The sequence below is a fragment of the Scyliorhinus canicula genome, chromosome 1 (assembly GCF_902713615.1).
Source record: "Scyliorhinus canicula chromosome 1, sScyCan1.1, whole genome shotgun sequence".
Classification (NCBI taxonomy): Eukaryota; Metazoa; Chordata; class Chondrichthyes; order Carcharhiniformes; family Scyliorhinidae; genus Scyliorhinus; species Scyliorhinus canicula.
This window is the reverse complement of record NC_052146.1, coordinates 7,664,018-7,690,730: the sequence shown is the minus strand read 5'-3', so window position 1 is coordinate 7,690,730 and position 26,713 is coordinate 7,664,018. Positions and strand designations below refer to the sequence as shown.

General features: G+C 55.3%; 1 protein-coding gene across 1 annotated transcript in view; it reads right to left on the bottom strand.

The window, feature by feature from the left end:
* Positions 1–15,113: 15,113 nt before the first annotated feature.
* The window catches only part of LOC119977190 (peptidyl-prolyl cis-trans isomerase FKBP8-like), a 47,781-nt gene continuing 36,181 nt past the window's right edge, over positions 15,114–26,713 (bottom strand). Inside the window, exons 5-6 of the mRNA XM_038817882.1 lie at positions 19,951–20,061; positions 15,114–15,568 (exon numbers count right to left, since the gene is read on the bottom strand). Of these exons, the coding sequence (XP_038673810.1) occupies positions 15,482–15,568; positions 19,951–20,061 (198 nt within the window). The 3' untranslated portion in view covers positions 15,114–15,481. The remainder of the gene's footprint in view (positions 15,569–19,950; positions 20,062–26,713) is intronic.

The following is a 26,713-nucleotide window of genomic DNA, read 5'->3' as shown; positions in this document are numbered from 1 at the left end:
CGAATGAACGGACATCGCGCGACAATCACCAGGCAGGAATGTTCCCTTCCAGTCGGGGAACACTTCAGCAGTCAAGGGCATTCAGCCTCTGATCTCCGGGTAAGCGTTCTCCAAGGCGGCCTTCAGGACACGCAACAACGCAGAATCACCGAGCAGAAACTTATAGCCAAGTTCCGCACACATGAGTGCGGCCTCAACCGGGACCTGGGATTCATGTCACATTACATTCATCCCCCACCATCTGGCCTGGGCTTGCGAAATCCTACCAACTGTCCTGGCTTGAGACAATTCACACCTCTTTAACCTGGGGTTACCCCTATCTCTGGATCTGTAAAGACTTAATTACCTGCAAATGCTCACATTCTAAGCATTGTCTGGCATCTTTGACTTTGTCTATATAAATGTTTCTGGAACAAACCTCTTCATTCACCTGAGGAAGGAGCAGTGCTCCGAAAGCTAGTGTTTGAAACAAACTTGTTGGACTCTAACCTGGTGTTGTAAGGCTTCTTACCGTTTGTGAAAGTTTGCCCTTTGTAATGAGATGTCAGGAACACACAAAGGTGAGGGTTGTGGGACAGTGGTGAAGCATTGATGACGATTAAATTGCAGATCATAATTTATTGTATTTGGAAACAGGTCCGAGATCCTCATTACTATTGTCACTGACCGACTGGGATTGATTCGATCAGCCTGGTCTTCAGTAAAGGGTGTAGTGGAGCGACAGCAGCATCTGCTGGTGACAGAGAGACATTGCAATAACAAGACTGACGGGGAAAGCAGTGAAAGCAGAGAAAGGCACAATTATATTGTGTAACTTCTTATTTTTTCAGGAAGCGCTGCCAACAATCTTCCCTTCTTTGTTCCTTTCCCCCCCTAACCCTTTCTACCTTTAGCTGCCCGAGGTTCGGGGATCCCTTTCCTAAACCTCTTGGCCTCCTGCCATCTTTAAGGCCCTGTGTAAAACCTCCGTGGCCATCGTGATGCAGCTTGCTGTCAAATTCTGTTTGACTTCGCTCCTTGGGGTGTTTTACTGCGTTAAAGGCGCTGTACAAACGCAAGCTGTTGTTGGATCTGCTGACTCGCCAGGTACTGAGATTTGCTCAAGGCCTGCCTCCTTGGATGGGCCAGAAAATCGGAAGGGCGAAGGTTCTGGCTGTTTCCCTCCCGGGCGGAGGTTCTGGCTGTTTCCCTCCCAGGCGGAGGTTCTGGCTGTTTCCCTCCCAGGCGGAGGTTCTGGCTGTTTCCCTCCCAGGCGAAGGTTCTGGCTGTTTCCCTCCCAGGCGGAGGTTCTGGCTGTTTCCCTCCCAGGCGGAGGTTCTGGCTGTTTCCCTCCCAGGCGGAGGTTCTGGCTGTTTCCCTCCCAGGCGGAGGTTCTGCTGATGGACCTGACTGAACAAGGGAGGGGGACTTTCATCGTGCAATACTGAGGGGGAGAGAATACCAGGAGAATCCGGCCTTAAACCCTGTGTGTTTGAATGGAGCAAGGGTTTGAACCAGATCCTGGGCGGGATCATAGAATTTACAATGCAGAAGGAGGCCATTCGGCCCATCCAGTCTGCACTGGCACTTACAAAGAGCGCCCTACTCAAGCCCATGTATCTACCCTATTCCCGTAACCCAGTAACCCCTACTTAGCCTTTTTGGTCACTAAGGGCAATTTAGCATGGCCAATCCACAGAACCTGCACATCTTTGGACTGTGGGAGGAAACCGGAGCACCCGGAGGAAACCCACGCAGACACGGGGAGAACATAGAACATAGAACATAGAACATAGAACAGTACAGCACAGAACAGGCCCTTCGGCTCTCAATGTTGTGCCGAGCAATGATCACCCTACTCAAACCCACGTAGCCACCCTATACCCGTAACCCAACAACCCCCCCCCTAACCTTACTTTTTAGGACACTACGGGCAATTTATCATGGCCAATCCACCTAACCCGCACATCTTTGGACTGTGGGAGGAAACCGGAGCACCCGGAGGAAACCCACGCAGACACGGGGAGGACGTACAGACTCCGCACAGGCAGTGACCAACGTGCAGACTCCACACAGAGTGACCCAAGCCGGGAATCAAACCTGGGACCTTGGAGCTGTGAAGCAACTGTGCTAACCACTGTGCTACCGTGCTGCCCACGATGCTCCGGAAGGATTCCTAAGTACGGAAGCGAGCATCGAGGCTAAATGTCTGAGGGGATGAGGTGGGCAGCAGTGGTTCCCCGTGTCTTGTGTCTATTAATGGCCACGATTATACAGCCCTCCTGCCCAACAGGATATTATCACCCGCTGAAGTAAACGGCAATTTAACCAGCCCAGCACATCCGCCGGGGTGGGGGGGGGGGGGGGGGGCGTCACAGAATGGCAGGGCCATAGAATCGTGGCTAATGTTACTGCTTCAAAGCATTAAAGTTACCCTGAAACGCTATCAGTTTGCAAGGTCCAAATACATTGGTAGTCTAACATTGGATCCACAATGTAAATTGAAGAGGAACCTCTGCTTGTGCTTTTTAAATACCTCATTCACAAATACAACATAATGGGGGCGATTCTATGGCCTGGTTACATTTGGCACAAACCTGGCTATAGAACATAGAACATAGAACAGTACAGCACAGAACAGGCCCTTCGGCCCTCAATGTTGTGCCGAGCAATGATCACCCTACTCAAACCCACGTATCCACCCTATACCCGTAACCCAACAACCCCCCCCTTAACCTTACTTTTTTTAGGACACTACGGGAAATTTAGCATGGCCAATCCACCTAACCCGCACATCTTTGGACTGTGGGAGGAAACCGGAGCACCCGGAGGAAACTCACGCACACACGGAGAGGACGTGCAGACTCCACACAGACAGTGACCCAGCCGGGAACCGAACCTGGGACCCTGGAGCTGTGAAGCATTTATGCTAACCACCATGCTACCGTGCTGCCCGGTATGTTGGGGGAATAGCGGGAGAGCCCCTAAACGGGGTTCCCGCTGGGTGACGAACAGTGCGCGGGGTTCCCGGCTGCTGAGGGCGCGATGATCCTCCTCGTTGCAATCTCGCTCGAGCGTAACGAGGCCGGTGAATAGCGGGAGAGCCCAAAAACGAGAACCACTCCAGGCGCCAAACAGTTTGACTTGCATCCGGCCCGCTTCCAGAAGCGGAATCGGGATCTCGCCACAGCGTGGTGAGAAACCAATTATCACCACTTAAGCCCCATTTCCACACCTTTAACAAGAGCCACCCCACATCCAGCGGCCTCCCCACATCCAGCGGCCTCCCCACATCCAGCGGCCTCCCCACATCCAGCGGCCTCCCCACATCCAGCGGCCTCCCCACATCCAGCGGCCTCCCCACATCCAGCGGCCTCCCCACATCCAGCGGCCTCCCCACATCCAGCAGCCTCCCGTCCATCCAGCGGCCTCCCGTCCATCCAGCGGCCTCCCGTCCATCCAGCGGCCTCCTGTCCATCCAGCGGCCACCCCACATCCAGCAGCCTCCTGTCCATCCAGCGGCCACCCCACATCCAGCAGCCTCCCCACATCCAGCGGCCTCCCGTCCATCCAGCGGCCACCCCACATCCAGCAGCCACCCCACATCCAGCGGCCTCCCGTCCATCCAGCGGCCTCCCGTCCATCCAGCGGCCTCCCGTCCATCCAGCGGCCTCCCGTCCATCCAGCGGCCTCCCCGCATCCAGCGGCCTCCCCACATCCAGCGGCCTCCCCACATCCAGCAGCCTCCCGTCCATCCAGCGGCCTCCCGTCCATCCAGCGGCCTCCTGTCCATCCAGTGGCCTCCTGTCCATCCAGCGGCCTCCCCACATCCAGCGGTCTCCCGTCCATCCAGCGGCCTCCCGTCCATCCAGCGGCCTCCCCACATCCAGCGGCCTCCCCACATCCAGCAGCCTCCCGTCCATCCAGCGGCCTCCCCGCATCCAGCGGCCCCCCCACATCCAGCGGCCTCCCCACATCCAGCAGCCTCCCGTCCATCCAGCGGCCTCCCGTCCATCCAGCGGCCACCCCACATCCAGCGGCCTCCCCACATCCAGCGGCCTCCCCACATCCAGCCGCCTCCCGTCCATCCAGCGGCCTCCCCACATCCAGCCGCCTCCAGCCATCCAGCGGCCTCCCGTCCATCCAGCGGCATTCCCACATCCAGCGGCCTCCCGTCCATCCAGCGGCCTCCCCACATCCAGCGGCCCCTCGTCCATCCAGCGGCCTCCCCACATCCAGCGGCCTCCCGTCCATCCAGCGGCCTCCCGTCCATCCAGCGGCCTCCCGTCCATCCAGCAGCCTCCCCACATCCAGCGGCCTCCCCACATCCAGCGGCCTCCCCACATCCAGCGGCCTCCCCACATCCAGCAGCCTCCCGTCCATCCAGCGGCCTCCCGTCCATCCAGCGGCCTCCTGTCCATCCAGTGGCCTCCTGTCCATCCAGCGGCCTCCCCACATCCAGCGGCCTCCCGTCCATCCAGCGGCCTCCCGTCCATCCAGCGGCCACCCCACATCCAGCGGCCTCCCCACATCCAGCGGCCTCCCGTCCATCCAGCGGCCTCCCGTCCATCCAGCGGCCTCCTGTCCATCCAGCGGCCTCCCATCCATCCAGCGGTCTCCCCATATCCAGCGGCCTCCCCACATACAGCGGCCTCCCACATCCAGCCGCCTCCCGTCCATCCAGCGGCCTCCCCACATCCAGCCGCCTCCAGCCTTCCAGCGGCCTCCCGTCCATCCAGCGGCATCCCCACATCCAGCGGCCTCCCGTCCATCCAGCGGCCTCCCCACATCCAGCGGCCTCCCCACATCCAGCGGCCCCCCCACATCCAGCAGCCTCCCGTCCATCCAGCGGCCTCCCCACTTCCAGCGGCCTCCCCACATCCAGCGGCCTCCCCGCATCCAGCGGCCTCCCGTCCATCCAGCGGCCTCCCCACATCCAGCGGCCCCCCCTCATCCAGCGGCCTCCCCACATCCAGCAGCCTCCCGTCCATCCAGCGGCCTCCCCACATCCAGCGGCCTCCCCGCATCCAGCGGCCCCCCCCCCACATCCAGCGGCCTCCCCACATCCAGCAGCCTCCCGTCCATCCAGCGGCCTCCCGTCCATCCAGCGGCCACCCCACATCCAGCGGCCACCCCACTTCCAGCGGTCTCCCCATATCCAGCGGCCTCCCCACATCCAGCGGCCTCCCCACATCCAGCCGCCTCCAGCCATCCAACGGCCTCCCGTCCATCCAGCGGCCTCCCGTCCATCCAGCGGCCTCCCCACATCCAGCCACCTCCAGCCATCCAGCGGCCTCCCGTCCATCCAGCGGCCTCCCCACATCCAGCAGCCTCCCCACATCCAGCGGCCTCCCGTCCATCCAGCGGCCTCCCCACATCCAGCGGCCCCTCGTCCATCCAGCGGCCTCCCGTCCATCCAGCGGCCTCCCGTCCATCCAGCGGCCTCCCGTCCATCCAGCGGCCTCCCCACATCCAGCGGCCTCCCCACATCCAGCGGCCTCCCCACATCCAGCGGCCTCCCGTCCATCCAGCGGCCTCCCGTCCATCAAGCGGCCTCCCGTCCATCCAGTGGCCTCCTGTCCATCCAGCGGCCTCCTGTCCATCCAGCGGCCTCCCCACATCCAGCGGCCTCCCGTCCATCCAGCAGCCTCCCGTCCATCCAGCGGCCTCCTGTCCATCCAGCGGCCTCCTGTCCATCCAGTGGCCTCCTGTCAATCCAGCGGCCTCCCCACATCCAGCGGCCTCCCGTCCATCCAGCGGCCTCCCGTCCATCCAGCGGCCTCCCAACATCCAGCAGCCTCCCCACATCCAGCGGCCTCCCGTCCATCCAGCGGCCTCCCGTCCATCCAGCGGCCTCCCCACATCCAGCAGCCTCCCGTCCATCCAGCGGCCTCCCCACATCCAGCGGCCTCCCGTCTATCCAGCGGCCTCCCCACATCCAGCGGCCTCCCGTCCATCCAGCGGCCTCCCCACTTCCAGCGGCCTCCCCACATCCAGCAGCCTCCCGTCCATCCAGCGGCCTCCCCACATCCAGCGGCCTCCCGTCCATCCAGCGGCCTCCCCACATCCAGCGGCCTCCCGTCCATCCAGCGGCCTCCCGTCCATCCAGCGGCCTCCCCACATCCAGCGGCCTCCCCACATCCAGCGGCCTCCCGTCCATCCAGCGGCCTCCCCACATCCAGCGGCCTCCCCACATCCAGCGGTCTCCCCATATCCAGCGGCCTCCCCACATCCAGCGGCCTCCCCACATCCAGCCGCCTCCCGTCCATCCAGCGGCCTCCCGTCCATCCAGCGGCCTCCCCACATCCAGCCGCCTCCAGCCATCCAGCGGCCTCCCGTCCATCCAGCGGCCTCCCCACATCCAGCAGCCTCCCCACATCCAGCGGCCTCCCGTCCATCCAGCGGCCTCCCCACATCCAGCGGCCCCTCGTCCATCCAGCGGCCTCCCGTCCATCCAGCGGCCTCCCCACATCCAGCGGCCTCCCCACATCCAGCGGCCTCCCGTCCATCCAGCGGCCTCCCGTCCATCCAGCGGCCTCCCGTCCATCCAGCGGCCTCCCCACATCCAGCGGCCTCCTGTCCATCCAGCGGCCTCCCGTCCATCCAGCGGCCTCCCGTCCATCCAGTGGCCTCCCCACATCCAGTGGCCTCCTGTCCATCCAGCGGCCTCCCGTCCATCCAGCGGCCTCCCGTCCATCCAGTGGCCTCCCCACATCCAGCGGCCTCCTGTCCATCCAGCGGCCTCCCGTCCATCCAGCGGCCTCCTGTCCATCCAGTGGCCTCCCCACATCCAGTGGCCTCCCCAGCAAGTGGGAAAATGTGAACCTGGCAGAAGGGTTCTGTGGGAGCCCAGGAGGTGAGCAGCCATACTTGCTCACAGGCAAAGAGCCCGGGGGCGCTGCGCTTGCCGCCCCAATGCTCGGCAGAGGGACCCTTGATTGGGGGGGGGGGAACCCCGGCTAGTGGGGGAGGCACTGTCTGCAGGGTGGGAAATGCGGTGGGGGGGGGGGGGGAACCATTCCCGGGGCACCCTTGTCCCTGTCCATTTGCCCCACCGATCACCCATAACCCTCACCGACTGCCGAGGCCTGTGTCTCCACGGCTAAGGCTGTCGCTCAGAGGGAATTGGCAATCGTGGTTAAGTGAGCACTTCACACAACCCAAGTGGATTCCCATGGGTGGGTGGGCCATGTAGCATGTGGGAGTCATTGCCTAGAATCCCAATCACACCTTGATGCCTGAACACTGTGGGACGCAACACCACACACGCAGCAGCCAACACCCAAACTCACAGGGGATGGGAGGGGATGGGACACAGCTCCGGGGAGATGCCGACAGCCGGAGGGTGGGTGAGTGCAACAGGGAGGGGACCAGGGCCCAGCCCAGGTGACTCTCTGTGCGCGTGTCGGGGGTACAGGATCTGGGGTCGGGTGATGGAACCCACTGAGGCCGGGTGTGTGTGTGCAGGGCATTCCAGGTGGGGGGGGGGGCATCAATGGGGGAATGGAGGGTCCCGGGATGGGACCCACCGCTGTTTATCAGTCTAACACACTCTCCCAACAGCCTTGCAGATATTGAACGCTCTGGACGGTATTGTGGACCCAGCCCTAGTGATGCTGCTGCTGGGCTGGGTGCAGACGGCAGCAGCGGCGCCTGCAGTAGCGTGAGGCGATGGCCCATGTGCCGGACCCTTCCCCACACCCTGCAGACCCTGCCCCACACCCTGCGGACCCTGCTCCACACCCTGCGGACCCTGCCCCACACCCTGCCCCACACCCTGCAGACCCTGCCCCACACCCTGCGGACCCTGCCCCACACCCTGCGGACCCTGCCCCACACCCTGCGGACCCTGCCCCACACCCTGCGGACCCTGCCCCACACCCTGCGGACCCTGCCCCACACCCTGAGGACCCTGCCCCACGCCCTGCGGACCCTGCCCCACACCCTGCGGAACCTGCCCCACATCCTGCGGACCCTGCCCCACACCCTGCAGACCCTGCCCCACACCCTGCGGAACCTGCCCCACACCCTGCGGACCCTGCCCCACACCCTGCAGACCCTGCCCCACACCCTGCGGACCCTACCCCACACCCTGCGGACCCTGCCCCACACCCTGCGGACCCTACCCCACACCCTGCGGACCCTGCCCCACACCCTGCGGACCCTACCCCACACCCTGCGGACCCTGCCCCACACCCTGCGGACCCTGCCCCACGCCTGAGGACCCTGCCCCACACCCTGAGGACCCTACCCCACACCCTGCGGACCCTGCCCCATACCCTGCGGACCCTGCCCCACACCCTGCGGACCCTGCCCCACACCCTGCCCCACACCCTGTGGACCCTGCCCCACACCCTGCGGACCCTACCCCACACCCTGCGGACCCTGCCCCACACCCTGCGGACCCTGCCCCACAGCCTGAGGACCCTGCCCCACACCCTGCGGACCCTACCCCACACCCTGCGGACCCTGCCCCACACCCTGCGGACCCTGCCCCACACCCTGCGGACCCTACCCCACACCCTGCGGACCCTGCCCCACACCCTGCGGACCCTGCCCCACAGCCTGAGGACCCTGCCCCACACCCTGCGGACCCTACCCCACACCCTGCGGACCCTGCCCCACACCCTGCGGACCCTGCTCCACACCCTGCGGACCCTACCCCACACCCTGCGGACCCTGCCCCACACCCTGCGGACCCTGCCCCACGCCCTGAGGACCCGGCCCCACACCCTGCCCCACACCCTGCGGACCCTGCCCCACACCCTGCGGACCCTACCCCACACCCTGCGGACCCTGCCCCATACCCTGCGGACCCTGCCCCACACCCTGCGGACCCTACCCCACACCCTGCCCCACACCCTGAGGACCCTGCCCCACACCCTGCAGACCCTGCCCCACACCCTGCGGACCCTGCCCCACACCCTGCAGACCCTGCCCCACACCCTGCGGACCCTGCCCCACACCCTGCAGACCCTGCCCCACACCCTGAGGCCCCTGCCCCACACCCTGCGGACCCTGCCCCACACCCTGCGGACCCTGCCCCACACTCTGCGGACCCTGCCCCACACCCTGCCCCACACCCTGCGGACCCTGCCCCACACCCTGAGGACCCTGCCCCACACCCTGCGGACCCTGCCCCACACTCTGCGGACCCTGCCCCACACCCTGCCCCACACCCTGAGGACCCTGCCCCACACCCTGCGGACCCTGCCCCACACCCTGCGGACCCTGCCCCACACCCTGCGGACCCTGCCCCACACACTGAGGACCCTGCCCCACACCCTGAGGACCCTGCCCCACACCCTGAGGACCCTGCCCCACACCCTGCGGACCCTGCCCCACACACTGAGGACCCTGCCCCACACCCTGAGGACCCTGCCCCACACCCTGAGGACCCTGCCCCACACCCTGCAGACCCTGCCCCACGCCCTGAGGACCCTGCCCCACACCCTGCGGACCCTGCCCCACACACTGAGGACCCTGCCCCACACCCTGAGGACCCTGCCCCACACCCTGAGGACCCTGCCCCACACCCTGCAGACCCTGCCCCACGCCCTGAGGACCCTGCCCCACACCCTGCAGACCCTGCCCCACAGCCTGAGGACCTGGCTAAGGACCCAGTACGGAGCCCGGAGATCGATGCAGAGACCCGAAGTAACGAGGCCCATGTGGTCACCCGGGCTGCCATTCGGTGGTGCGTCGGACTCCTCAGTTCCGATGCCTGGACCCGTCCGGCGGTGTCCTGGGGTTCACCCCCCGGGAGGGTTCCCCGCTTTGGGGTGGTCTGCAGTGACCTCCACAACCTGGCACAGAAACTTGGCCACATGCTGGAATTGGGGCTGAGGAAAATGTGGCCACCTCCAAGGAGGAGGAGGACGAGGGTGATGAGGTGGCGTCGGACCAGCTGAGGCTGGAGGACGATCCCAGGGAAGAAACGGAGGACCAGCTGGAGGCGACAGGGCAGGAGGCAGCGGTGAGGGTACGGCACGTCGGAGGGCCAGGGAGGCCCGCATACCCGCCCAATTCACTTAGGATGTGGCCTCGTCCGTCATTCCCTCTCTTCCACCTTCCCTCTCCTGTATCCCTCAGCCTTCCTATTCCCCACCCCCTCCCCTCCTGGCCTCCTCTCCCCTCCACCTCGCCTGTCCCCCATTGGCCCCACAACCAGGCCTCCCTATCCCGTGTGCTGACCCCCCGGGACACGGCCTTATCAGAGGGGTGGAACTCAGGAGAGATGGTGGTCACTTACGCCCTGCTGCGGGCCGGGTCTGGGTTGGCACTCAGTGTTCCCTCGTCCCGCTTGGTGCCCATAGGTGCAGCTCGGGACGGAGGGGCAGCTGGTTCGAGCCCCGGCGGCCCCTGGCATCATCGGGCTCTGCCAGCCCCGGCGACCCCTACAGCATCGGGCTCTGCCAGCCCCGGCAGCCCCTGGCATCATCGGCTCTGCCAGCCCCGGCAGCCCCTGGCATCATCGGGCTCTGCCATCCCCGGCGGCCCTTGGCATCTTCGGGCTCTGCCAGCCCCGGCAGCCCCTCTGCATCATCGGGCTCTGCCAGCCCCGGCAGCCCCTGGCATCATCGGGCTCTGCCATCCCCGGCAGCCTCTGCATCATCGGGCTCTGCCATCCCTGGCAGCCCCTGGCATCATCGGGCTCTGCCAGCCCCGGCAGCCCCTGCATCATCGGGCTCTGCCATCCCTGGCAGCCCCTGGCATCATCGGGCTCTGCCATCCCCGGCAGCCTCTGCATCATCGGGCTCTGCCATCCCCGGCAGCCCCTGCATCATCGGGCTCTGCCAGCCCCGGCAGCCCCTGCATCATCGGGCTCTGCCATCCCCGGCGGCCCTTGGCATCATCGGGCTCTGCCATCCCTGGCGGCCCTTGGCATCATCGGGCTCTGCCATCCCTGGTGGCTCCCCAATGTCTGCGCCATCGTGTCGACGCCCTCAGCGATGCTCCTCAGTGATTGGGTCAAGCTCTGCAGCGCCTCGGCCATTCCCATCTGAGAGCGGGTCATGTCCTGCAGAACCTCATCAAGGTCGGCCTGGTGCTGGGGGACGTCCCCCAGCGAGGTGGACATTCTGCCGAGACCCTGAGCCATGGCCGTCACCGACTGCGCGTCGCCTTGGACACCTTCACTCACGGTGCCGACATCGTGCACCAGGCTCTCCACTGCGGCCGCCACCCTGGCAGTGTTGGCCTCGGGGCTACGCATTGCCGGCACCATCTCCTCCACCCGTAGCCTCTGGGGCTCCTCCAATCGGCTATGGACCTGCTGGAGTGTCGCTGACATCTCCCCCTGAATGTCCTGGCCGCTCCCTATCGTCTCCATCAGCTCCGGGTAAACCTGTTCCACAGGCTCAGCATCAGGCTGGGACCCAGCTGGGCCCCGGGATCCTGCAGACCCCAGACTGCTGTCTCGCCCGGGGGGAGGGTTCCTGCCTCCACCTGGTGTACATCATTAGCGGCGTGGTGCTCACCAGATTTTGCCCCTGAAGCCCGACGAGGTGTGTGTCTCTGTGCTGGCGGAGGGTGGGGATAACAGCCTCGATCGTGTCTTCCTCGGAACTCTCCTCCGAGGTGTTCTCCTGGGAGGCAGGAGAGGGGGCCACGCGGGATGGGCCGTCGCCGTCGGCTGGAGGGCCTGCGGGAGAATGGAGATGTGGTCAGTGGGAGGGATGGGTCAGTCAGTAAGGCAACAAAAACTCACGTGGACCAGGTTCTCCGGGTGGGGCCTGGTGGTCCTTCACCTCTCCGGCGTCCGCCAGCCACCACGTTGGTGACCGCCCTGTCCTCGGCCACGTGGGTCACCTCCAGGTCCCACCCCTCAAAGCAGGTGAGGATTCTTAAGTGCGTCAGTGTCACCTGACCCGTGCTGCCCGGTGTAGGTCATTGACCTTACGTCACTGAACTGCAGTCCTCCTCTCACACTGTCCGAGCTCAAGGCAGCCGCCATCGTGCCCCAGGCAGTACTGGCTGCCCGCTGGCTCACCCTCCAGGACCCTCAGCGGAACAGGACATCCCTCCTGGCCTCCACCGCATCCAGAAGCCTCCCCATGCCCGCATGCCCGAATCTTGGGGCAGTCCTCTCGGCGCCATGGCTACGAGCTGAGTGGGGTTGGCTGAGCTCGTGCTGCTTAATTGCTGCTCGACCTTGTTAGCGAGCGGCTGGCGAGTGCGGTGCCAGCGATTCGGCTCCAAGCGCATTGGATCCCTCGGGTTGTCGGCGACATTCCGGCATTGAGGACTCGTCTACTGAGGTAGTATGGGCCGAGGTTAGGAACAGGAGAGGAGAGGTCACCCTGTTGGGAGTTGTCTATAGACCTCTGAATAGTTCCAGAGATGTAGAGGAAAGGATTGCAAAGATGATTCTCGACAGGAGCGAGAGTAACAGGGTAGTTGTTATGGGGGACTTTAACTTTCCAAATATTGACTGGAAATACTATAGTTCGAGTACTATAGATGGGTCAGTTTTTGTGCAGTGTGTGCAGGAGGGTTTTCTGACACAGTATGTCGACAGGCCAACAAGGGGCGAGGCCACATTGGATTTGGTACTGGGTAATGAACCCGGCCAGGTGTTAGATTTAGATGTAGGTGAGCACTTTGGTGATAGTGATCACAATTCGGTTATGTTTACTTTAGCAATGGGCAGGGATAGGTATATACCGCAAGGCAAGAATTATAGCTGGGGGAAAGGCAATTATGATGCTATTCGGCAAGATTTAGGATGTATAGGATGGGGAAGGAAACTGCAGGGGATGGGTATTTTCAAGGAACAGCTACTGCGTGTCCTTGATAAGTATGTACCTGTCAGGCAGGGAGGAAGTTGTCGAGCAAGGGAACCGTGGTTTACTAAGGAAGTTGAAGCACTTGTCAAAAGGAAGAAGAAGGCTCATGTTAGGATGAGACATGAAGGCTCACTTAGGGCACTTGAGAGTTACAAGTTAGCCAGGAAGGACCTAAAGGGAGAGTTAAGAAGAGCGAGGAGAGGACACGAAAAGTCGTTGGCGGATAGGATCAAGGAAAACCCTAAGGCTTTCTATAGGTATATCAGGAACAAAAGAATGACTAGAGTAAGATTAGGGCCAATCAAGGATAGTAGTGGAAAGTTGTGTGTGGAATCAGAGGAGATAGGGGAAGCGTTAAATGGATATTTTTCATCAGTGTTTACACTGGAGAAAGACAATGTTGTCGAGGAGAATACTCAGGTACAGTCGACCAGACTAGATGGGATTGAGGTTCACAGGGAGGAGGTGTTAGCAATTTTGGAAAGTGTAAAAATGGATAAGTCCCCTGGGCCAGATGGGATTTATCCTAGGATTCTCTGGGAAGCCAGGGAGGAGATTGCAGAGCCTTTGTCCTTGATCTTTATGTTGTCTTTGTCGACAGGAATAGTGCCGGAAGACTGGAGGATAGCAAATGTTGTCCCCTTGTTCAAGAAGGGGAGTAGAGACAACCCTGGTAATTATAGACCTGTGAGCCTTACTTCGGTTGTGGGTAAAATGTTGGAAAAGGTTATAAGAGATAGGGTTTATAATCATCTTGAAAAGAACAGGTTGATTAACGATAGTCAACACGGTTTTGTGAAGGGTAGGTCATGCCTTACAAACCTTATTGAGTTTTTTGAGAAGGTGACCAAACAGGTGGATGAGGGTAAAGTGGTTGATGCGGTGTATATGGATTTCAGTAAGGCATTTGATAAGGTTCCCCACGGTAGGCTATTGCAGAAAATACGGAAGTATGGGATTGAAGGTGATTTAGCGGTTTGGATCAGTAATTGGCTAGCTGAAAGAAGACAGAGGGTGGTGGTTGATGGCAAATGTTCATCCTGGAGTTCAGTTACTAGTGGTGTACCGCAAGGATCTGTTTTGGGGCCACTGCTGTTTGTCATTTTTATAAATGACCTGGAAGAGGGTGTAGAAGGATGGGTTAGTAAATTTGCAGATGACACGAAGGTCGGTGGAGTTGTGGATAGTGCTGAAGGATGTTATAGGATACAGAGGGACATAGATAAGCTGCAGAGCTGGGCTGAGAGGTGGCAGATGGAGCTTAATGCGGAAAAGTGTGAGGTGGTTCACTTTGGAAGGAGTAACAGGAATGCAGAGTACTGGGCTAATGGCAAGATTCTTGGTAGTGTAGATGAACAGAGATCTCGGCATCCAGGTACATAAATCCCTGAAAGTTGCCACCCAGGTTAATAGGGCTGTTAAGAAGGCATATGGTGTGCTAGCCTTTATCAGTAGGGGGATTGAGTTTCGGAGCCACAAGGTCATGCTGCAGCTGTACAAACCTCTGGTGTGGCCGCACCTGGAGTACTGCGTGCAGTTCTGGTCACCACATTATAGGAAGGATGTGGAAGCTTTGGAAAGGGTTCAGAGGAGATTTACTAGGATGTTGCCTGGTATGGAGGGAAGATCTTACCAGGAAAGGCTCAGGGACTTGAGGTTGTTTTCGTTAGAGAGGAGAAGGCTGAGAGGTGACTTAATAGAGACATATAAGATAGTCAGAGGGTTAGATAGGGTGGACAGTGGGAGTATTTTTCCTCGGATGGTGATGACCAACACGAGGGGACATAGCTTTAAATTGAGGGGTGGTAGATATAGGACAGATGTCAGAGGCAGTTTCTTTACTCAGAGAGTAGTAGGGGTGTGGAACGCCCTGCCTGCAACAGTAGTAGACTCGCCAACTTTAAGGGCATTTAAGTGGTCACTGGATAGACATATGGATGACAATGGAATAGTGTAGGTCAGATAGGCTTCAGATGGTTTCACAGGTCGGTGCAACATCGAGGGCCGAAGGGCCCGTACTGCGCTGTAGTGTTCTATGTTCTATGTACCCGGACAGTGCCTGTACTGCCAAGGGCTGGGGCCTGAACAGAGGAAAGGCCTGACAGGGTGGGAGCGGAGGGGGGGGGGGGGGGGGGGGGGGGAGCTGAGAAGGGTGTCAAGGGCTGGAATAGGGACATGAAATGCGGGGCGGGGGGGGGGGGCATCGCTAATTGCCACTTGAGAATTGTGGAGAGTGACCCACACCGGGTGATATTACTCAAGCAGCCTCCTGCTCCGTATCGATATCAGGTACCCCGCGCAACGTAAATGAAAGGATTGCAAGGAATGGAGGACTGAGAATGGAAAGAATGTTGGACTAGAGGACAAACCCCATGTTTTAATTTGGATTCCAGCAACGCGGACACAATTCAGCTGCAACATGCTGAGTTCAAAACTCCATTGTCCGCTCGTACAAATGCTATCAGCTCCGAATGAGCCACTTGTGCAACTTTTGGATTTGCGTTGACCATTATTGGAATCGTACACCTTAACTTGAAGCATTTTTATTTCTAAGTAAGCAGCCTTATATATCCAGTCTGTACATAAGCTGTGGTCACACACACATGGGGTTCAATGATGTTTTTTGCCATTGTGAAAGAATGTGGGATATTATTCCCGGGGTAGTATCGCAGCTTTTGATGGTCCTCATGTCCTTGTCAGATTTGGAAAAGGATCTATTTCCATTTAGAGAGGCGTGCAGTGGCAGCGGCACCTCCGAGGGCCACAGCCACACCTCCGATCAACCACTTCCACGAAATGCTCTGAAAATAGATACGGAAGACTCAATGACATGTGCCGGTAAATTGTATTCATGACGAAAACAGTCATCCCTCTTATAGACTCATTCAACCCTGGCTGTGGGTTCAAGTCCCGCTCCGATAACTTTGAGCACGTAATCCAGACGGAGCAGCTCTGATGGAGGGCTGCACTGTCAGAAGCCCAGTGCCCCCACCCGTCGCGTGAGGTATTAGACTGAGGCCCTGTCTGCCCTCTGGGGTAGACTTGACAGATCATGTGGCACCGTGTGAAAAAGAGAGAATGGCTACTTCCTGGTGTTCTGGCCAATATTCACCCACAACTTGCTGTGCGCAAATTGGTTCCTGCATTTCCTGCATTACGACAATGGTTACACTTCAAAATTCATTGGCTGTCAAGAACATAAGAACTAGGAGCAGGAGTAGGCCATCTGGCCCCTCGAGCCTGCTCCGCCATTCAATTAGATCATGGCTGATCTTCTGTGGACTCAGCTCCACTTTCCGGCCTGAACACCATAACCCTTTATTCTTCAAAAAACTATCTTTATCTTGAAAACGTTTAATGAAGGAGCCTCAACTGCGTCACTGGGCAGGGAATTCCATTGATTCACAACCCTTTGGGTGAAGAGGTTCCTCCTAAACTCAGTCCTAAATCTATTTCCCCTTATTTTGAGGCTATGTCCCCTAGTTCTGTTTTCACCCACCAGTGGAAACAACCTGCCCGCATCTATCCTATCTATTCCCTTCATAATTTTAAATGTTTCTATAAGATCCCCCCTCATCCTTCTAAATTCCAACGAGTACAGTCCGAGTCTACTCAACCTCTCCTCGTAATCCAACCCCTCAACTCTGGGATTAATCTAGTGAATCTCCTCTGCACACCCTCCAGGGCCAGTACGTCCTTTCTCAGGTAAGGAGACCAAAACTGAACACAATACTCCAGGTGTGGCCTCACTAACACCTTATACAATTGCAGCATAACCTCCCTAGTCTTAAACTCCATCCCTCTAGCAATGAAGGACAAAACTCCATTCGCCTTCTTAATCCCTGTTGCACCTGTAAACCAGCTTTTTGCGATTCACACACTAGCACACCCAGGTCCCTCTGCACAGCAGCATGTTTTAATATTTTATTATTTAAATAATAATCCCTTTTGCTGTTATTCCTACCAAAATGGATAACCTCAAATTTGTCAACATTGTATTCCATCTGCCAGGCCCTATCCAAATCCATAAGTCAAGGCGCTTGAACATCCAAAGATGGTTAAAAGGTGGTATATAAATGCAAAAGTTTATTTTTTCTTTGTTGTCCCCTTCCTGCACATTCACCCTTTTTTAGGCTCGCTGTCAAAGCTGTCACCACTGTCTCTATGAAAAGATAGGCACCTGGAGTAGATAATGGCTCATGGCCTCATGGCTCAAGAAATAGCCATAAAAAAATGTTTTAAAAAAAAATCATTTGTTTTGTCTCAGACTCTGCCTGATGGCCTGAAGAACAATTAAACTCTTACCGACCTCACCAAACAATTAAACTCTGACTGACCTCATCAAACAATTAAACTCTGCCTGACCTCACCAAACAATTAACCACTGACTGATCTCACCAAACAATTAACCTCTGACTGATCTCACCAAACAATTAACCTCTGACTGACCTCACCAAACAATTAAACTCTGACTGACCTTACCAAACAATTAAACTCCTACTGACCTCACCAAACAATTAAACTCCTACTGACCTCGTCAAACAATTAAACTCCTACTGACCTCGTCAAACAATTAAACTCTGACTGACCTCACCAAACAATTAAACTCTGACTGACCTCACCAAACAATTAAACTCTGCCTGACCTCGCCAAACAAATAAACTCTGACTGACCTCACCAAACAATTAAACTCCGACTGACCTCGCCAAGCAATTAAAATCTGACTGACCTCACCAAACAATTAACCTCTGACTGACCTCACCAAACAATTAAACTCCGACTGACCTCGCTAAGCAATTAAAATCTGACTGACCTCGCCAAACAATTAAACTCTGACTGACCTCGCCAAACAATTAAACTCTGACTGACCTCACCAAACAATTAAACTCTGACTGACCTCACCAAACAATTAAACTCTGACTGACCACGTCAAACAATTAAACTCTGACTGACCTCGCCAAACAATTAAACTCTGACTGACCTCACCAAACAATTAAACTCTGACTGACCTCACCAAACAATTAAACTCTGACTGACCTCGCCAAACAATTAAACTCTGACTGACCTCACCGAACAATTAAACTCTGACTGACCTCACCAAACAATTAAACTCTGACTGACCTCGTCAAATAATTAAACTCTGACTGACCTCGCCAAGCAATTAAAATCTGACTAACCTCATCAAACAATTAAAATCTGATCAGCTATTTTGTTGACTATTAAAAGGGGCTCAGATCTACACAGATCAGAGATACGCAGTGATAATTTTATATTATACATCATATATCACTCATGTACATAATGAACAGTGTATTAACTGACTTGTCCATTGGGAGTTGTGAAAATCTAATTGTCTTGACTCATAATAAGCTAACTGAACCTCAGGGTCTGACATAAAAAGTGATCAAAAGAAACATTGCCAAAGATTGGCCAGCGGACCAGTGAGACTTCACCAGCAAATAGCACCAAGGGGTTTTCCTGTTGATGGGTGACAGCAGGCTGTGCCCTGGTTAAAAGGCACCTCTGACGGTGCTGCACTCCCTTGTTGCTGCATTGAAGTGCTCAAGTCTAGGCTCTTGTGAAGGATGGACATATTGGTCTTTGATATGAAAACCACACTCCTCTGACACTCACTGACACACATCAAACCGTGAATTAGAGACACTATATAAATGGTAAAAATTGGAAACGTGTGTTTAAAACCAGACATTTCGGGCAATGCACAGGAAGTCTGTGAGTATTTCAAAAGATAAAAGAAGAACACGTCTTTTATCTTCTCTCATGCTATGCCCAGTTTCTCTCTAGTTCCTTGAGTAAAGCTTTGACAGTTCAACATCACCCCCCCCCCCTCCCCCCCACCCCCCCAACCTTCTCAAGGGCAATCATGGATGGACAATATATTATGGCCTTGCCCAGTAATGCCCATATCCTAAGAGCGATGAATACAAAACAATTATATTCACTAGGGGGTGTTGAATTTAGCCAGCCAATCTCTGCAAGGACCCTCATAGTGGTGCCGATCAGGAAAGAATGAGGGTTTTTGAGGCTCTTTGATGAAGGAAAAGAGGAGGCTGAGGAATACAAAAAACAAAGAGGAAAGAAGAAAGAAGAAAGAAAAGTACAGCACAGGAACAGGCCCTTCGGCCCTCCAAGCCTGCGCCGACCATGCTGCCCGACTAAACTAAAATCTTCTACACTTCCTGGGTCCGTATCCCTCTATTCCCATCCTATTCATGTATTTGTCAAGATGCCCCTTAAATGTCACTATCGTCCCTGCTTCCACCATCTCCTCCGGCAGCGAGTTCCAGGCACCCACTACCCTCTGTGTAAAAAAACTTGCCTCGTACATCTCCTCTAAACCTTGCCCCTCGCACCTTAAACCTATGACCCCTAGTAACTGACCCCTCTACCCTGGGAAAACATCTCTGACTATCCACTCTGTCTATGCCCCTCATAATTTTGTAGACCTCTATCAGGTCACCTCTCAGCCTCCGTCGTTCCAGTGAGAACAAACCAAGTTTATTCAACCTCTCCTCATAGCTAATGCCCTCCATACCAGGCAACATCCTGGTAAATCTCTTCTGCACCCTCTCTAAAGCCCCCACATCCTTCTGGTAGTGTGGCGACCAGAATTGAACACTATACTCCAAGTGTGGCCTGACTAAGGTTCCATACAGCTGCAACATGACGTGCCGATTCTTATACTCAATGACCCGGCCAATGAAGGCAAGCATGCCGTATGCCTTCTTGACTACCTTCTCCACCTGTGTTGCCCCTTTCAGTGACCTGTGGACCTGTACACCCAGATCTCTCTGACTGTCAATACTTTTTAAATGAACTTTAAATTTAAGTCGGAGTGCAATAGGGTAATTGTAAAGAGAATTTCTTATTGTGGAGGAAACCAAGCTTACGAATAAATTCAATAGGAATTTAGCCGAATCATCTTGGCCCAGAACACGCTACCGTCCAGACGATGGTAAATAGGATAGATGTCTAAAGAGGGGAATCGAGATAGATATGTTCAGGAGTAAGGAAGAGGTGGTATTGCTGCTCGGGTCAGATGGAGAGGGACGGGAGAAGGCCCGGGTGGAGCATAGACAGGTTGGGCTGAATGGCCTGATTCTGTGTTCTATCTAATTCTATCCAGTACCTCCCATTATACAGGAAGTAGAAAATCACTCACTATTTTTCTCTGCAGTGTGTTATTACTGGGAGCCTTATTCTTTCCATCACCTTGGCTTTCCTGCTGGTCCACCAATCCCTTCATTGCCAAATCTAAATCGTGCTGAAGCATCTACAAAAGAAAGTATTGAGAGGTTCGTGTCAGTCAATGGCACACTCACAGAACAACGATGCGACATACTTAGGGGTGAATCATTGCGAGGTATTTTTCCCTCTGCCTCACATTTTAATTTTCTATACCTACCAGTCCCTACACTCACACGTCTGCACAGTGGAAGAACTGTGCCTGCCATACTCTGTCACTGTTATACAATGATATAGGCAGACTTCAGAAGAAGAGCAGTCCATTCGGCCCCTCCAGCCTGCTCGATGGATGATCTGATTGTGGTCTCAGCTCCACTTTCCGGCTGTGCCCCCAAACACTTTTTAAAAATAAAATGTGGAGTAACAGAGTCACGGGACCACTAATTAGTTCTAACAACTAGAAGAAACATGTATCAAACAAGAAAAAGTTGAATTATGATACAATAGTCCTTTACTCCCCCCTCGTCTTAACAATAACGCACAGATTTTAGGTTTAATGTGGGATACAAAACACATTTCATGCTACAAGGGTCTCATTTACACAAAGTCCCTTTTAAGCACACAAGATGACTGTGGTCAAGTGCACTCTCTACTCTGAATCCAAGTTGGGGTCTGTGGAATTTCTTCTCAGAATCCCCCCAGGTGATTATCACATGTGAATTTCCAAACATCACTCCCCAAAACATACTTTGAAATTTTCTCTCATAATAATGCTCCCCTGTAGCGGTTTTCATTCCAAAATCCAGTCCAGGTTTTCCAAATGACACTTTTAAACAAAGCTCCCATTCCACTTTTAACAGAAGATCCAGTCCAGGATTTCACACCAAACCCTTTAGGATTTCTTTGTCTGAACTGTTTTTACAGAAACTCCGTGATTGAGCCACCGATGTCTATTGTTATTTCAACTTACGTTCCACAGGCTGCAGTAAAATCTCCAAATCCGAAAATCACATCAGATATATTTCTGGCACCGCAGCCTTCTTCTCAACTGAGTCTGTTTTTACTGAGCAGATCTCTGTTCTAGTACCTGTAACCTCAGGCATTTTTGGAAACTTCTTTTCATTTCTCTAGTTTCCTTAACCAGCTGCTTTTTCCACGTGAACTGCACAACTTTGGACACTGAGGGACAATTTAGCATGGCCAATCCACCTGACCTGCACATCTTTGGACAGTGGAAGGAACTTTGACAGACCCGTCTCCACCAGTACTGTACCCCAGTGTTGCCACCGCTGCCACCAAGTGTGGTATTGTGTGAAGCAAATAATGGCATGATGGGAAAACTAGTCAAGTCTTCTTGGTACAATTGAATTTAACCTAAGACACAGATTCAAAATACACAGATATACACAGCCGAGGTCGACTTGACCTAAGAACCGAGTGACTCTAAAATTCTAAGATAAGGTGTTTTCATCATTCGCCTAAATGTAGTCTCAATAAATAACAAGCTGAACAACAGTCTCTGCCTGTATGTAAACAACTTCTTCCCTTTCTTAAAACAAAGACAAGAAAATGATATGAGACTCCAGTCCCCTAAAGGTCAGAAGGTGACGCCATTGTAACGATTATTACTTATGTTTTACTTTCAATCAAATTCCTGACCAAGCTGTATTCATGTTATCTTGATCCTATAATGTATAAGAATCGCCTTCTTTTCTGTACTATCGCAGACTTGGGACGGACTCCGCAGTTTGTAATTGACTGCCTTCCGACTCCAAGTATCAGCCAATTTCTGCTAGCAGTTCTAATTAGTGAATAAAGTTCAGTTTTGCTTATCTAATGAATGCTGTTTGAATTTCTCTATCACAGTCAAGACGCGGGGAAAATATAAAATACAACACAGTGACCGACCCGTCCCCACCAGTACTGTACTCTAGTGTTATACAGTGACAGACCCATCCCCACCAGTACTGTACCCCAGGGTTATACAGTGACAGACCCGTCCCCACCAGTACTGTACCCCAGTGTTATACAGTGACAGACCTGACCCCACCAGTACTGTACCCCAGTGTTATACAGTGACAGACCCGTCCCCACCAGTACTGTACCCCAGTGTTATACAGTGACAGACCCGTCCCCACCAGTACTGTACCCCAGTGTTATACAGTGACAGACCCATCCCCACCAGTACTGTACCCCAGTGTTATACAGTGACAGATCCATCCACACCAGTACTGTACTCCAGTGTTATACAGGGACAGACCCGTCCCCACCAGTACTGTACCCCAGTGTTATACAGTGACAGATCCATCCACACCAGTACTGTACCCCAGTGTTATACAGGGACAGACCCGTCCCCACCAGTACTGTACCCCAGGGTTATACAGTGACAGACCTGACCCCACCAGTACTGTACCCCAGTGTTATACAGTGACAGACCCGTCCCCACCAGTACTGTACCCCAGTGTTATACAGAGACAGACCCGTCCCCACCAGTACTGTACCCCAGTGTTATACAGTGACAGACCCGTCCCCACCAGTACTGTACCCCAGTGTAACAGTGACAGACCCGTCCCCACCAGTACTGTACCCCAGTGTTATAGTGACAGACCCAACCCCACCAGTACTGTACCCCAGTGTTATACAGTGACAGACCCATCCCCACCAGTACTGTACCCCAGGGTTATACAGTGACAGACCTGACCCCACCAGTACTGTACCCCAGTGTTATACAGTGACAGACCCGTCCCCACCAGTACTGTACCCCAGTGTTATACAGTGACAGACCCGTCCCCACCAGTACTGTACCCGTGTTTTACAGTGACAGACCCGTCCCCACCTGTACTGTACCCCAGTGTTATACAGTGACAGACCCGTCCCCACCAGTACTGTACCCCAGTGTTATACAGTGACAGACCCGTCCCCACCAGTACTGTACCCAGTGTTATACAGAGACAGACCTGTCCCCACCAGTACTGTACTCCAGTGTTATACAGTGACAGACCCGTCCCCACCAGTACTGTACACCAGTGTTATACAGTGACAGACCCGTCCCCACCAGTACTGTACCCCAGTGTTAAACAGTGACAGACCCGTCCCCACCAGTACTGTACCCCAGTGTTATACAGTGACAGACCCGTCCCCACCAGTACTGTACCCCAGTGTTATACAGTGACAGACCCGTCCCCACCAGTACTGTACCCCAGTGTTATGCAGTGACAGACCCGTCCCCACCAGTACTGTACACCAGTGTTATACAGTGACAGACCCGTCCCCACCAGTACTGTACCCCAGTGTTATACAGTGACAGACCCGTCCCCACCAGTACTGTACCCCAGTGTTATACAATGACAGACCCATCCCCACCAGTACTGTACCCCAGTGTTATACAATGACAGACCCGTCCCCACCAGTACTGTACCCCAGTGTTATACAGTGACAGACCTGTCCCCAGTACTGTATCCCAGTGTTATACAGTGACAGACCCGTCCCCACCAGTACTGTACCCCAGTGTTATACAGTGACAGACCCGTCCCCACCAGTACTGTACCCCAGTGTTATAGTGACAGACCCAACCCCACCAGTACTGTACTCCAGTGTTATACAGTGGACAGACCCGTCCCCACCAGTACTGTACCCCAGTGTTATACAGTGACAGACCCGTCCCCACCAGTACTGTACCCCAGTGTTATACAGTGACAGACCCGTCCCCACCAGTACTGTACCCCAGTGTTATACAGTGACAGACCCGTCCCCACCAGTACTGTACCCCAGTGTTATAGTGACAGACCCAACCCCACCAGTACTGTACCCCAGTGTTATACAATGACAGACACGTCCCCACCAGTACTGTACCCCAGTGTTATACAGTGACAGACCCGTCCCCACCAGTACTGTACCCCAGTGTTATACAGTGACAGACCCATCCCCACCAGTACTGTACCCCAGTGTTATAGTGACAGACCCAACCCCACCAGTACTGTACCCCAGTGTTATACAGTGACAGACCCATCCCCACCAGTACTGTACCCCAGTGTTATAGTGACAGACCCAACCCCACCAGCACTGTACCCCAGTGTTATACAGTGACAGGCCCGTTCCCACCAGTACTGTACCCCAGTGTTATACAGTGACAGACCCGTCCCCACCAGTACTGTACCCCAGTGTTACAGTGACAGACCCGTCCCCACAAGTACTGTACCCCAGTGTTATACAGTGACAGACCCGTCCCCACCAGTACTGTACCCCAGTGTTATACAGTGACAGACCCGTCCCCACCAGTACTGTACCCCAGTGTTATACAGTGACAGACCCGTCCCCACCAGTACTGTACCCCAGTGTTATACAGTGACAGACCCGTCCCAACCAGTACTGTACCCCAGTGTTATGCAGTGACAGACCCGTCCCCACCTGTACTGTACCCCAGTGTTATACAGTGACAGACCCGTCCCCACCAGTACTGTACCCCAGTGTTATACAGTGACAGACCCGTCCCCACCAGTACTGTACTCCAGTGTTATACAGTGACAGACCCGTCTCCACCAGTACTGTACCCCAGTGTTATACAGTGACAGACCCATCCCCATCAGTACTGTACCCCAGTGTTATACAGTGACAGACCCGTCCCCACCAGTACTGTATCCCAGTGTTATACAGTGACAGACCCGTCCACACCAGTACTGTACTCCAGTGTTATACAGTGACAGACCCGTCCCCACCAGTACTGTACTCTAGTGTTATACAGTGACAGACCCGTCCCCACCAGTACTGTACCCCAGTGTTATACAGTGACAGACCCGTCCCCACCAGTACTGTACCCCAGTGTTATACCGTGACAGACCCGTCCCCACCAGTACTGTACCCCAGTGTTATACAGTGACAGACCCCTCCCCCCCAGTACTGTACCCCAGTGTTATACAGTGACAGACCCGTCCCCACCAGTACTGTACCCCAGTGTTATACAGTGACAGACCCGTCCCCACCAGTACTGTATCCCAGTGTTACACAGTGACAGACCCGTCCCCACCAGTACTGTACCACAGTGTTATACAGTGACAGACCCGTCCCCACCAGTACTGTACCCCAGTGTTATACAGTGACAGACCCGTCCCCACCAGTACTGTACTCCAGTGTTATACAGTGACAGACCCGTCCCCACCAGTACTGTACCCCAGTGTTATACAGTGACAGACCCGTCCCCACCAGTACTGTACCCCAGTGTTATACAGTGACAGACCCGTCCCCACCAGTACTGTACCCCAGTGTTATACAGTGACAGACCCGTCCCCACCAGTACTGTACCCCAGTGTTATACAGTGACAGACCCGTCCCCACCAGTACTGTACCCCAGTGTTATACAGTGACAGACCCGTCCCCACCAGTACTGTACCCCAGTGTTATACAGTGACAGACCCGTCCCCACCAGTACTGTACTCCAGTGTTATACAGTGACAGACCCGTCCACACCAGTACTGTACCCCAGTGTTATACAGTGACAGACCCGTCCCCACCAGTACTGTACCCCAGTGTTATACAGTGACAGACCCGTCCCCACCAGTACTGTACCCCAGTGTTATACAGTGACAGACCCGTCCCCACCAGTACTGTACCCCAGTGTTATACAGTGACAGACCCGTCCCCACCAGCACTGTACCCCAGTGTTATACAGTGACAGACCCGTCCCCACCAGTACTGTACCCCAGTGTTATACAGTGACAGGCCCGTTCCCACCAGTACTGTACCCCAGTGTTATACAGTGACAGACCCGTCCCCACCAGTACTGTACCCCAGTGTTATACAGTGACAGACCCGTCCCCACCAGTACTGTACCCCAGTGTTATACAGTGACAGACCCGTCCCCACCAGTACTGTACCCCAGTGTTATACAGTGACAGACCCGTCCCCACCAGTACTGTACCCCAGTGTTATACAGTGACAGACCCGTCCCCACCAGTACTGTACTCCAGTGTTATACAGTGACAGACCCGTCCCCACCAGTACTGTACCCCAGTGTTATACAGTGACAGACCCGTCCCCACCAGTACTGTACACCAGTGTTATACAGTGACAGACCCATCCCCACCAGTACTGTACCCCAGTGTTATACAGTGACAGACCCATCCCCAACAGTACTGTACGCCAGTGTTATACAGTGACAGAGCCGTCCCCACCAGTACTGTACCCCAGTGTTATACAGTGACAGACCCGTCCCCACCTGTACTGTACCCCAGTGTTATACAGTGACAGACCAGTCCCCACCAGTACTGTACCCCAGTGTTATACAGTGACAGACCCGTCCCCACCAGTACTGTACTCCAGTGTTATACAGTGACAGACCCGTCTCCACCAGTACTGTACCCCAGTGTTATACAGTGACAGACCCGTCCCCACCAGTACTGTACCCCAGTGTTATACAGTGACAGACCCGTCCCCACCAGTACTGTACCCCAGTGTTATGCAGTGACAGACCCGTCCACACCAGTACTGTACCCCAGTGTTATACAGTGACAGACCCGTCCCCACCAGTACTGTACCCCAGTGTGATACAGTGACAGTCCCATCCACAACAGTACTGTACCCCAATGTTATACAGTGTCAGACTCGTCCCCACCAGTACTGTAAATTAAATGTTAGTTATTTCTGTCATTATATATGTTTTGCTCGGTCCTTTGAGCTCTGGGAACAATTTTATTACTTTGACTATCCTTTGGGAAAAATGCTGAGTTACATTTCTGAATTGTGCA